This window comes from Hippocampus bargibanti, linkage group LG05 (assembly GCF_051943395.1).
Source record: "Hippocampus bargibanti isolate YZ-2025 linkage group LG05, ASM5194339v1, whole genome shotgun sequence".
In the NCBI taxonomy this organism is placed as follows: domain Eukaryota; kingdom Metazoa; phylum Chordata; class Actinopteri; order Syngnathiformes; family Syngnathidae; genus Hippocampus; species Hippocampus bargibanti.
In genome coordinates, this window is record NC_142738.1 from 30,902,161 (window position 1) to 30,916,601 (window position 14,441).

Sequence of the window (14,441 nt, forward strand, 5' to 3'; positions counted from 1 at the left end):
GTGTATTTCTTTCATTACAATACATTTATTTATTTACATTTACATTTATTATACATAAAATAAGGTATATTGTTTGTAGTTTTAAGGCTTATTTAGTTGAAAATTATATATTATGAAGACCTGGGAACGGATTATTCTCATTTTAATGGTTTCCTATGGGAATTTAATTTTTGGGATGTCTGGGAACCAATTAAGTGTGTCAGCCAAGGTCCCACTGTAATATGAATTCAAGAAAGTAGATTAGACTAGTAGACTAAAATCAAGTGTACGACACGATAAAAACGAAGTATACATTACAGAACAGTACAATGCCGGCGAGTTAGTGGTGCCTCGAAAGACAAAATATACGGACATGAACGACATGATGCCGATGACAACAACGACCCTCCTGCTGTCATTAAGCTACCATCCAGCAAAGAAGCTATGTAGATGAATTCAAAACTACTCCTGTGTGCACAGGAGTCATCAGATGTTACTAATCAACAGGACAGATTCTTGGAAATGGCAACAAAGCTTTACGACAACCAAGCAAAAAAAAGGCAAGCAACAAAACAATCAAACTCATATTTTACAAAGAATCGAACTGCACCAAAACCAGCAGTCATTTGATGATAAAAAAATGTACGTACGTAATTTCTCTGAAAAAACAACAACCAGAATGAGTAAGGTGTACATCTCGTAACTTCAATCAATTTGCAATGTCATAAAAATTGTCTTAGCCCACTTAAGTGATCAACGTACTCAAGAACAACATTTTGACTGCTATTTTTACAGTAGTTTTGACAATGTTGTACAACGCAGGAGGGGGTGTGACATTTGCACTCACACACTCACAAAAAAAGACATCTTACGTTAAAAATTCAGCTAAGCTAAGCAATATTGACATCCGGTATCGGGTCTTGCCTGTCCCTTATTTCAAGCGAGCTAGCTATTTGCTGTCTATTTGCTATTTATTAGCTGGCTAGCTCGCTATATCGCTGGCTTGCTAGCTATCTAGCTGGCTGGCTAGCTATCACATAGTAAGTACCTCAACCCCTCCCCAATCTCCCCCAAAATCGCATTATAGTATCCTTTTTGGGAAGTTTTTGTTCAATTTAGCATCTTTTAGTTATCTGTTAGCTATATAGCTATCTAGCCAGTTAGCAATCTCAATAGCTATCTATTAACGATCTATTATATCCAGTATATACCTAGCTAGCTATCTTGATTGCTATCTATTAGCTAGCTAGCAAGCTTTTTTTCTATTTGAATTATTTCCCCGCAGAGTAAACGCTGGCGCGTGTGGCTGCCGCTGCTCACCCGCAGAATATCTGATTCAGTGACTGTAAAGTGACCTTGAGAGTTTTGAGAGGCGCTTAGAAATGAAATGCATTACTAATATTCTTCCCCCGAGCCATTAACTCTCTAAACAGTAACCCAAATTGAACTGTATAGTGCCTCCATTTTTTATTTAATGATACTAGTGCAGCGTGTTCTACCGGAGACAAATTCCTTGTGTGTTCGACATACAGTACTTGGCAATAAAGAAGATTCTGATTTCATCTCATCTCATCTCATTTTCCGTAGCGCTTCTTCCTCATTAGGGTCGCGGGGGTTGCTGGAGCCTATCTCAGCTGTCTTCGGGCCCGAGGCGGGGGACACCCTGAATTGGTTGCCAGCCAATCGCAGGGCACACACAAAGACATACAACAGTCACTCTCACACCTAGGGACAATTTAGAGTGGTCAATCTGCCTGACATGCATGTTTTTGGAGTGTGGGAGGAAACCGGAGGACCCGGAGAAAACCCACGCGGGCCCGAGGAGAACATGCCAACTCCACACAGGGAGGCCAGACCGGGACGCGAACCGGCGACCTCTGCACTGTGAAGCCGGTGTGCTAAACACTCGACTACCGGGCCGCCTCTGATTTCAGATTGTGTTCTATTTTTTTCAAGATGTACTGTGTTGTTATGTTTATGCACAATATATCTTATAACTTATTTTGTTATATATGTTGATACCATATATATTTATATGTTTATACCGCACATGCATAACACCATACATTTATTTACATGTTCAAACAGCACATGCACGATCATAAATTCTCACATTAGGAAGTTCTGTTACAAGGAAAATGTTGGTACTGCAAACGTGTTTCCTTATGAGATAATACTTACTGTACTATAGGCACTCAGACATTTGCATAATTGCACACTAGTTTTACTACAAATACGACGAATGGTCACTTTAAAATGGTTCACTGATATTCTGCACCAACTGTACATCTGCTTGATACTGCATTGTTTCAGTTGTTCCTGAGATGTAACACTTACATACATTACATTAGATTTCCCTTTATTATTGTCCTCCATACTTATTTTTGTCATATCTTTATTATGATGATACTTGTGCAGTGTGTTCTGCCGTAGACAAATTCCTTGGCCAATAAAGATGATTCTGATTCTGAAGTACAGTAAAGTCTCGTTATATCGATATTGGTTGTATCGATAGTTCTGCTTATTACAATACTATCTTCATTTCACGGCAAATTTCTAGTCTTTTATGGTATTTTACGATACCGGGTTATTATGATAATCCGGTTACTACGGCCCTTTTCATCTCCCGCCAGTCAATTTGGTCTGCTTATATCGATACAAAAGCAGTTTAAAGCTGAATCAATATTTGCTGAAGGATTTCAATACCACAATTAGCGAAATCTGTAAATGGCGTATTGTTTGATTTTCGGCTAACACCGTTGGTCGCTTTACAAGCTGCAGCCAGACAAATCATATGTCTACAAAGATGAAGATTGCCGCGGGTGTAAACGTTCCAAGGAAAGACTGACAATCATGCCGTGTGCAAACATGACGGGTACAGATAAGTTAAAGGACAACCAACATCACTTTTTTGTTTCCTGACATCACAAAAACGTTTTATCGCATCTAAAATAGCCAAAACACGCAGGATGATATTTTTAGTCAAATGCAAAACACCAATAAAAATGACTTAAATTGTCCAAAATCTGCACAAAATTGAGCTGCGAATTGGGCATTTTCAGAAAGTCCCGCCCCCAGTTCGTGACGTTAAGCCAAGACGTCTTGCATTGCTAGTGAATCAAAACAATGGCTTTAGATTCGGAGAATATGCTTTTTTGTTACACATCCAGTTATGAATATGATTCAAATAGTTATGAAGAGGAAAGCATACATGTTTGCGATCGATTAAATAATTTATTTGTGCCATTTTGAGGCAACATTGGGGGAAAATCTCTCACCGAAAAAAAGAGGCACAAAATGGCGACCTCCAGTGGCCATCTCCGCTTCCACAGGCAGATACATTCTTTATATGGCGCTTGGACGCCCTCTTCTGGCCTTCTGGCGGCTTTTGGGTGCAACACGAGGTCCCCATACCAAACAAGTACAACAAAATACATTGATGGAAGGATCGCTACAATCCATCTTATTTACGGTCAAAGGCGGTCCTTTAGTGACGTCACATACGGATACGTCACCAACTCAAAAACAAGACTTCCGGAATATTCAGCGCGAGTCTTAAAACGTAAAATATAGCTATATGCGGTGGAATATCTTTGTAAAATACGCTCAGTAGAAGTCATTTGAAGCCATTTTACAAATTATGGACACAACTTGTCCGGAGACGTCGGTTGTCCTTTAATGCAGTTCGGCGCAGGATCGGATATATCGATAGTCCGGTTATATCGATATTTTATGCCGACTCCCGAGAATACCGATATAACGAGACTTTACTGGATAATGCAGTGAAGTGCAACAGTGAAAAATAAAAAGTAAAGTGGGTGAAACCATGAATTCACCATGGTAGCTTTTCAAGTACTCATGATCACCGTTACGTCATTTGCAAGAAATTAAACAATTCTTCCTTCGCTTGCTATGAAATCTTGATTACGTGAAATCATTAATATCTGTGGCTATAAGTCACAGGCGCGTTTGCACGTTCTGCACTCTGTTTCCGTCGTACTTACCATCACTCCATGAACCCAGCCAAATCGCGTTGGTTCAGGAAGAGGCTCCTTTTGCTCCTCATCCTCGAAGCTCTCTCCTTCCATGTCATCAGGTGTGGTCTCTTTGTACATGGAAGGTTGAGACTCATTCTAGTCAAGACAATCAAAAGTTGACGAAAAATGTGCTTCAAATACATAACACATGCAATGATAATATTCCAATTGTATTGTCGGTTGATAAAAAAAAAAAACTGCATGATGCTACATCACCTCAGGCTTGGCGTAAAGCTGGTAGAGCGATGGCCTGAAGCGCTTGCGTCGTCCACAAACTTCAGTGTTGGCGTAAAAGTCTGAGTTTGGTGGTTCATCCAGGGTCTCATAGTGACTTTCCATATCAAGTCCAGAGGACACAACAGGACTTGTGTCCCCATAGAAATTATAATAACCAGATTCATAATCATCTGGTGTTGTCTTTGCATTGCTCTCTATTCTGGATCTGTACGCTGACAGATGTATGCTATCGCTGATAACTTGGACCTCCATTCACAATGCAAATATATCCTCTAGATTTGTATGTATTTGCAATCAAGGGGGTAAAGTCATTCTATTGTCTAGGTGGTGAGGTATGAAGGAGGCTTGATTGTGTCGCTCAGTTATATATTCCACCTGAGAGCCAGAAAATTAAGAGCTTCAGGCTACAAACGAGGATGTGTTTAATGAAGAGTTACAAAAGTCACTACAGGAGCTATAAAAGCACTGTACAATGCCCAGAACTGTACTTATGTTGTACAATGAAATGAAGGTCAATTCTCCCCACGTTCTAAGTTTGTGCATTTTGTCAATCATTAATCATCAATATCCATTAGGCCTCGGTAGAAATGTTTCAACAAACACTGCAGCCAGCATTTAAAATATTCCTTAAAATAAAACAGAAGATAATGACTGGCCGCTTACTACTACTCGTATGCATAAAAAGTAAAAAGTGCTTGTTGAGACTGTTTGTTTTTCCATTTGAGTTGCTATGCAGTTGCTGTGGCTCTTTTATGCTTTGTCCTTTAATCTGTCATATAGGCTTGATGTTTTAGAGCAGAGGTCCCCAACGCCCGGGCCGCGGACCGGTACGGTCCATGGGTCATTTGGTGCCGGGCCGCGCAGACAGAATAAATTATTTACAAAATTTCCGTTTTATTTATCTGAGTCCCAACTATGTTTTATTTTGAAAAATGAAAAATTACCAGATTACATCCGTCTATGAGTTACGCTTGTCTAGGTCATGTGATACATTCCGCTAAAATTAGCCCACCGTAAGCTAGCAAAATGAGGAAAAAAAACAACATCTTCGGAAAGTTTCGTTTCGAAGGGGAAAAGGCAATGTAAGGAGACGGAAGAAGAGCCTACGACTTCGAAGAAAAAAAAGGCTGCATTTAACAGACAATACCAGGAGTCCTATTTAAAATTTGGATTTATTGCGACAGATGATTCCCACGCACCAAGGGAGTAAATGCAGAGAAACAAGCTCAGGCGTCCCACTGAATTCAATTGTAGTGAGTTGTTTAAACATTACCATGGTGACCATAAAGCTTTAAGGGGCAGAGACGATGTTACATGCAGTAAAGTCTCGTTATATCGATATCGGTTATATCGATAGTACTGCTTATTACGATACTATTTCTATGAACGCAAGGAGAAAATTTACATGCCGCAGGATCGGATATATCGATAGTCCGGTTATATTGATATGTTTTCCGACTCCCGAGAATATCGATATAACGAGACTTTACTGTATGTTGTTGTTGGTGCGATGTTACCAGGACTCTGCTAATAAAGTTGTATAAAAATACACAATGGATTCACGTTTTTATATTTAAAAGAAAGAAAAGAACAGTTTCTATGCCTGTCGTATCATTTTATTTTGTTGTATTTATCCGCTGATCCATGACAATATTGTCTGACATTAAACTGGTCTGTGGCGCAAAAAAGGTTGTGGGGACCACTGTTTCAGAGTATAGAAACTTGGTTCCCAGTGACACATAATTATGTTCCCTTAAAGACCAACCGACACCATTTTTTTTGTTTCCTAATTGATATCAGAAAAACGTTTTATAGCATCCAATATACCCAAAACGCAGGCTGATATTTTTAGTCAAATGCAAAACACCAATAAAAATGACTTAAAGTGGCCCAAAACTACTTCAAAATGACCTCAGAAAGTTTTGTTTTCAGAAGGCCACGCCACCTTGTTCGTGACGTCACTATTGGTCACACACTGCCTTGCTGGAGAATCAAAACAATGGCTTCAGATTCGGAGAAGATGCTTTTTTGTTACTCATGCAGTTATGAATATGATTCAAATAGTATGAAGAGGAAAGCATAAATGTTTGCAATCGATTAAAGAAGTCCTTCCGGCTCATTTTGAGGCGTCTGGACTCCAATGTAGCGCCCAGAATATGCACAAGATGGCGCCCAAGCACGGTTGGAAATGGGCTGATTTGTCCGATGGGAATTTGTATCAACTACAGTAAAGTCTCGTTATATCGATATCGGATATATCGATAGTCCCGGTTATATCGATACTATTTCTATGCACGCACGGAGAAAATTACATGCAAACAGGGTCGGATATATCGATAGTCCCGGTTATATCGATATTTTTTCCGACTCCCTTGAATATCGATATAACGAGACTTTACTGTAGTATCAAATAATAGTCTTGGTGCAACACACGACGATTCACCATCGTGTTATTTATGTGTTTTCCTTCTAATTTCGCCATCAACACGGATTAACACGAAGTTTTCAGACCAAACAAAGTACCCAGATTTGCATTGTGTGTGGCGTTCTCGGTCAAGGGCGTTCCAGACGTGACGTCACGTCAGGCATCGTCATCAACTCAAGACTTCCTGAATAAGTATACGTCGAAACATGTCAGGTATTTGAACACCTACAATAGACTGTCTGTAAGGAAAGAATTTGGTTTTTATTAGATATCAAGTAGACAGGATGAATTTAGCACAACTATTCCTGAATAATCAGCGCGAGTCTTAAAAGGTAAAATATAGCTATATGCCGTGGAATCTTTATAAAATACACCCAGTAGAAGTCATATGAAGTCTCCTTCTTCTTTTCCTTTCGGCTTTTCCCTTCAAAGGGTCGCCACAGCAAATCAGTGTCATTTGAAGTGATTTGACAAATTATGGACACAGCTTGTCGGGAGGCGTCGGTTGTCCTTTAAAATATGTTCTGAGATGCTTTTTTTTTTTTGTATTTATTTGTATTAATTTAGCTTGTTTTTAAATGCTTATCAATCCTGTACTTTTAATTATATGAAACATAGTTTGTGTCGAGCAGCCCGACAAGGACGTCATTTCCCAAAATGAACCACGCTTCGAAACACAATTCAGTGAGGTCATCGGTTCACGTTGGCACCTATGCGGCATCTCATTGCCACTCCACTAAAAACGTTGGCGACGTCCCTGATGAGGAAATGCAAGGCTCAGAATCACACCTTTGGTTCTTTTGTTTGGCAATCATACATAATGCTGAGTTAACAGTCAGACATGGTACTGCATTGTTTATTGTCCCGCGAATTGTATTCTGTGTGACGATGGACCCTTCACATTTAGGGAAACAGTTTTTTTTTCAAGTGGTCACAAGAAAAGAATAGCACAACTAAATGCGCCAGAACCAAGACACAGTGTAATTCACAGAAATAGAATGAATTACACGCCAGTATTGACGAGCATTATGAGAAAGAATTTTCAAAAAAAGATAGCCGTGTGATGGAGAATAAGAAGTTATCATGTTTAAAGGTCCCACGCTTAGCTGGCCAACCAAACAATCGGCCCACAGTCAAGGCGCAGGTGGCCACAGTAAATCTGAGTGAAACAGACACAGCCCAGTTAAACTGTCACCTTCATCTAGGAGATCTGGCCTTGGAACTCCCTCACAGGAAGGAGCTCATTAGCCAGGTTACACATTTATCAGTTCATGGAAGACAACCAATTAAAAGATAACGTTTTATTGCTTACAGCTGTTGGTGATCGTCACACGGTCGATTGCTGTGCGAGAGTGAGATGCTGACTGGCTGGCCAAAATTGTCGGACGCGTTGCTGACCTGCTCGCACGTTGCAGTGCCAGGCCTAGAATTAATTTTTTAAAAAAATAGGGTCTGGAGGTCATGGTCGTAACTACGGGTGGTCGTAAGTCGAGCTGGTCGGAAATCGGATGTTGCCTGTATTGCACATGTACATGGATAGCGAGTCATGCACTAAAACATTCAAACCATAAGGGTGCATGGATGTAATCCTGTGTAATAGTTTGCCACTAACAATACAATGCTGCAGATATACATAAAGTCTCGTTATATCGATATTCTCGGGAGTCGGAAAAAATATCGATATAACCGGACTATCGATATATCCGATCCTGCGCCGAACTGCATTAAAAGTGGGCAATAAATGGGGGATCTTTGATATGGCATGTAATTTTCTCCTTGATTTCATGGATTGCGTATCCAGCATGCTTTTGTACTGTAGTGACGTGAAAAATAAACTTGCGCATTAAATAAAAACGTCATTTATTATTTTCATAACGCACTCTTGCAATAGTGACTCTCACTTAGCACTCGACATTGTTCTATACACACGAGAGAAACCACGAACGTCAGCATGTACAAATGAAAAACTGTGATTATTGCTAGCGATAAAGATTTCTGAATACAACACCATTAAATACATGTATGGAAAACAAAACTGCAACGTTTACATTACTTATGTTGATAAAGTATTCTGCGGCGCGTCAAACTCTTTCGCAATGGAGGATTTGCTTCTTGTTGGATTCTCCCACTATTGCCTTGTACTTCGTTCCGATGTCACCATTCTTAAGTTTCCCCATGGTTCAAATTGGTGTTGAACAACTGTATATAAGAAGACTACAGTATGTTTCAGATTCTATTGCAGCAGTAATGAAAGATGTGAGCTCTGCTGCACCGTTCTTATAGTGCTCGAGGATGACAGTGCAAGACACGGAAGCTGTTCACGTGACCAACGGTGTTACAGATACAGATTTCGCTAATGTTGGTACTGTAATGAAATCCTTAAGCAAATATCGATTCATCTTAAGCTGCTTTTGTATTGATATAAGCAGATCAAATTGGCTGGTGGGAGATCAAAAGGGCACCGTTGTAACCGGATTATCGTAAATAACCAGGTATTGTACTAACCGGAACTAATTATACATAAAAGGGGAAATGAAAATAGTATCGTAGAATGAGCAGTACTATCGATATCGATATAACGAGACTTTACTGTAATTGGCCGAGAGGTCAACAATACCGTACTTTAGCAATGACGATGTATGACACTGACCCACACTGTTACAGATGCTCTCGGGAGAAATATATGGGCCGTGCGCAATTCACAGCACCGCACATAATTGAGTTGTAAATAATAACACCAGGCTAAAAGCTGCAGCCTATAGTGTAAAGGTGGGCAAACATTTTGGCTCAGGGGCCACATTCATTTCTAAAATTCGACAGGTGGGCCGGGTCAGCAAAAGATACATATTAAAAATATGCATCTGTTTTTCAGTCCATATCAAGCAACAACAGAACACAACCATTAGGGCATTAACATACTTTTATGAACAGGGATGTAAGAGCCAAATTGATTATTTGAGTTTCATTTATTGAGTTTAAGTCATAACTTTGTACATATTCAATGAGCTCAATGTATATACTTTGTTTAACAAGTTATTGCTATGATTATAAGGAGGAATATTGTTTAATTTGTGTTTGATAAGGTTAATTATGGCCTGTGTATAGTGAGGCCTTGGCTTATGAACTTAATTGGTTCCGAGACAGAGTAAGGCGAAAAGTGTGTATCCCAAAAAAATATTTTCCCATAGGAAACCATTAAAATGATAGTAACCCGTTCCCAGGTCTCTATAAAATATAATTTTCAACTAAATAAGCCTTAAAACTACATACAATTTTCTATGTATAATAAATATGCTATTGTATTGTAATAAAATAAATACACTTCACAGTATAATAAAGTCACTTTATTTACATTTGTGATGGTTGTTGATGGCTCTTAATTGACTCCTGTTGCTGTAAGGTCTTACTAAACTGAGGCATCACATTATCATTCATCATGTTGATGATTTTCATAGCCAGTCTTTTCTGGATGGAACTGTTCAATAAAAGCCTGCACATCATTCCACTTAGCCAACATTGCCTTGATGCTCTCACTTGATGCTGCAGCTGTCTCCTCCTCCTCGCCCTCAGATGAGAACTCCTAAATGGCTTGCTTCTGCTTGTCCTCTTGAAGGCAAATCAAATCTGCGTTGAGAACCTCATTATGGTCAGCAACAAGCTCCTCGATGTCCATCTGCATCCACTTCGAGTCCCGTAGGTGCTGGCAGAGATTTTATTACAACAGATTCCACGGACCCGGAATAACGCGACAAAAGAAACCAAAAAGCGGTACAGCGAGTAGGCGGGTGGGGGCGATCCGTCCAGCCTATCAAGCTAGGCAAAATAAAATGGCACACAGAGGTGCAAAAGCTCGCGACCCTGGAAAGCAACAAACGTACGCGATCGCGGCTAACAATCACCTCGGGCAAAGCAAACTCTTGTGCTGGCAAGTCCAAGACACTGGCAAGGCGCGAGGGGTCGTAACTGGTGGGGTGGCAGCGAGTCGTTTAAACGTCCGAGTGTCGGTGATTAGGGGATTGACAGCAGCTGGCAGAGGTCGGACCCGCCCCAGCTGTCAACTCGCACGTGACAAGTTCCGTGACATTAGTCACGTGAAAGCATCGAGTAAATAAAGCCTTTGTGTAAAGCTTTGTTGCGAAAGATGGTAGCAATGGTGGATTTAGCATATCGGTACCGGGCCGCTAAATCAGACAAACGCACACCTCATTCGTGTTTCTCAATGATCTCCTTCTCCTCGACTGTAATTTTGTTTTGTGTCTTCTTCGGCTGAACAAGAGCCTGTGGTGTGGTCTTTTTCGGTACCATAACAGCAAAAGTATCTGTAAAAAACTCTGTGGAGGTGATCGACGTGTGCATTAAGAGAAAGGGGGTTGGAAAGGTAGGCCGGCTGGGGCGCTGTTCGGTCGTGTGCTTTGGTGGTCCTCCGTCAAAGATTACTCCGCCAGCCGTGGTGGGGTGGCGCTACGTGTGTATCCCGAAAAGTAGTGCTTAATCCAAGGTTTAATTTTCATAAATTTAATGTTCGTAAACCGAAAATTTTGTAAGGCAAGGTGTTCGTAAACCGAGGCCCCACTGTATTTGTTGTTAATGGCTGATTGGCAATTGTAACTTGGGCGTGTCTAAGTAGGTGGGGGGACAATTACGATGCTCAAGCTGAAAGGACAACCGAAGCAAGTGTACTTATGTTGTACAATGAAACAAGTTGAGTCCATAATTTGTAAAATCACTTCAAATGACTTCTACCGAGTGTATTTTATTTTTATTTCACCACATATAGCTATGTTTTAAGACTCGCGCTGAATATTCAGGAAGTCTTGTTTTTGAGTTGGTGATGATTCCTGACGTCACGTCACGGAAGGAAGGCCCCTTACCGAGAAAGCGACACAATGCATTTTGCGGTACTTTGTTTGGTCTGAAAACTTCATGTTGATCCGTGTTGATGGCGAAATTAGAAGGAAAACACATAAACAATGCAATGGAGAATCGTTGTGTGTTGCACCAAGACAACTATTTGATATTCGCTGACACAAATTCCCAGCAGACAAAAAACCCATTTCCAATGGAGCTTTGGCGCCATCTTCTCCACTTTGTGGGTGCTACATTTCTGTCAGATGCCTCAAAATGACAGGGAATAACTTCTTTAATTGATTGCAAACATGTATGCTTTCCTCTTCAGAACTATTTGAATCATATTCATAACTGGATGAGTAACAAGAAAGCATATTCTCCGAATCTGAAGCCATTATTTTGATTCTCGAGCAAGGCAAGACATCTTGGTGTGACATCACGAACAAGGGGGCGGGATCTTCTGAAACTGGTCACTTCCGGGTTCAATTTGAAGTAGTTTTTGGACACTTTAAGTCATTTTAATTGGTGATTTGCATTTGACTAAAAATATCAGCCTGTGTGTTTTGGGCATTTTAAATGCTATAAAACGTTTTTCTGATGTCATTTAGGAAACAAAAAGTGGTGGCGGTTGTCCTTTAAAGCATTTAAAGCATTTGCAGTCCACAGCAGCAATTTGAAAGGTGATGGGGGGCGGGGGGGGGGGGGTGTTCCAAAATATACGTGTGCTTTCTTTTCGTACTCACCTGGAACAAACCAGAATATGGAAGAATAACACCATAACCTAATCTCCAAAATTATCATCCAGAGGCTTTTTTGGAAACTCTACTGACTTCTTCAACCGAATATTTCAGGACTATTTTATTACCACATTTAAAAATGTTCCTCGTACACTTAACCTTTAGTACCTCTCTTCCATACCACTCTTTCCTTAACTGTTAACTGTTCCCCATTCCTGCATATATTACACAACTATATCCAGGACCACTGAAGCATTCAAAACCTTTTATGTTCTGATAAAAAGGTAATGACTTGTTCTTTTCGCTTCAAGCAAGAGAGGCTTCCTAATTGTCTAAAAACTTGGAATATTAACTATAATTATTAACTTAGAACATAAAACAAGCAGATACACACACACACGCGCACACACACGCGCACACGTACACACAAACACACACTCTCTTGGCAGTCCATCGAAGGTGAAGATGACAGCGTCCATTCTTATGTGGGGTATTGGACAGTGGTTATCGTTGCTGACGACGATGCCACTGTAGGTGACTATGAAGCCCGATTCTGGAGCCACAAAAACTGCCGCATTCAGGACATGTGAGGCCTGCATCAGGCTGCCGGGGCGGTACTGGAGCAGCACAAAGGTGTCTGCTAGTGCCGTACCATCCTCCTCTGGGTGCGTTTGTCTTCAAGGTGTGTCACCCCTTCGTGGCATAAGGAACGCCAGAGTGGCCTGTTAGCTGCCGCAGACTCCAGATCGCTGGGCTTTAATGTTGCACTTCTTTAGAGTCTGTTTAAGCTGGTCTTCGTATCGCAGCTTTGGGCCACCAAGCTTCCTATTCGCTGACAAAAGTTGTCCATAAAGCACCTGTCGAGGCAAGCGGCAGCCAGGCATCCGGATGACATGTCCAACCCACCGGAGTTGCCTCTTTGCTAGTATAGCCTGGTGGAGGCAGTGTGTTGAAGGATGTCAGTTTGTGGGACACGATCCTGCCAGGTGATGCCAAGGATGCTTTGGAGGCACCTGATGTGGAATGCATCAAGGCGTCTCACGTGGCACCGATAGATGGTCCAGGCTTCTGTGCCATATAGCAGCATGGACACACACCATGCCTGGTTGACTGCGACTTTTGTTGCTGTTCTTAAGTGGTTGTTTTCGAACACTCGAGTACGCAATCTGCCAAAAGCTTTGGAGGCTTGATTGATGCGGGCAAGAGTTCTCCACCTCCCCGTGTTCATCCTCAGTGGCACACCCCACAAGGTTGTCCAGCAATTCAGCTCCCTCGGCAGCATTCTAACACCCCCCTGTCTAATTGATGATGACGTCCAGGCCCGCATCAATCAACCCTCCAAAGCTTTTGGCAAATTGCATACTCGAGTGTTTGAAAACAACCACTTAAGAACAGCAACAAAAGTCGCAGTCTACCAGGCAGTTTGTGTGCCCATACTGCTATATTGCGCAGAAGCCTGGACCATCTATCGGCGCCATGTGAGACGCCTTGATGCATTCCACATCAGGTGCCTCCAACACATCTTTGGCATCACCTGGCAGGACATCCTTCAATGCACTGCCTCCACCAGTATCGAGGCTATACTAGCAAAGAGGATACTCCAGTGGGTTGGACATGTCATCCATCCGGATGCCTGGCTGCCGCTTGCCTCAACACGTGCTTTATGGACAACTCTTATAGAAAGACAACTCGAATAGGAAGCCTGGTGGCCCAAAGCTGCGATACAAAGCCCAGCGATCTGGAGTCTGCTGCAGCTAACAGGCCACTCTAGCGTTCCTTATGCCACGAAGGGGTGACACACCTTGAAGACAAATGCACCCAGAGGAGGATGGTACGGCACCAGCAGACACCTTTGTGCTGCTCCAGTACCGCCCCAGCAGCCTGATGCGGGCCTCATGTCCTGAATGTGGCAGGATTTCTGGCTCCAGAATCGGGCTTCGTAGTCACCTACAGTGGCATCGTCGCCAGCAACGATAACCACTGTCCAATAACCCACATGAGAATGTAGCTATGTCATCTTCGACTCCGATGGACTGCCACGAGAGAGAGAGAGAAAATGTACCATAGTTGTCTCACTGTTCACATTCATAAAAGTAAGTCAATGGTCAGTACACAAAAAGTTAGTATTGGTGAGTCGAACAAAATAAGACAAACGTTCTTGCCTTGCAAATGACCAAG

The 14,441-nt window shown here is 41.6% G+C and overlaps 1 protein-coding gene across 1 annotated transcript in view; it reads right to left on the reverse strand.

Annotated features, from left to right (window-relative positions):
* The window catches only part of slc12a3 (solute carrier family 12 member 3), a 53,265-nt gene extending 48,724 nt beyond the window's left edge, over positions 1-4,541 (reverse strand). The window contains exons 1-2 of the mRNA XM_088995702.1: positions 4,233-4,541; positions 3,984-4,112 (exon numbers count right to left, since the gene is read on the reverse strand). Coding sequence (XP_088851828.1) covers positions 3,984-4,112; positions 4,233-4,505 — 402 coding nt within the window. The 5' untranslated portion in view covers positions 4,506-4,541. The remainder of the gene's footprint in view (positions 1-3,983; positions 4,113-4,232) is intronic.
* Positions 4,542-14,441: the final 9,900 nt, after the last annotated feature.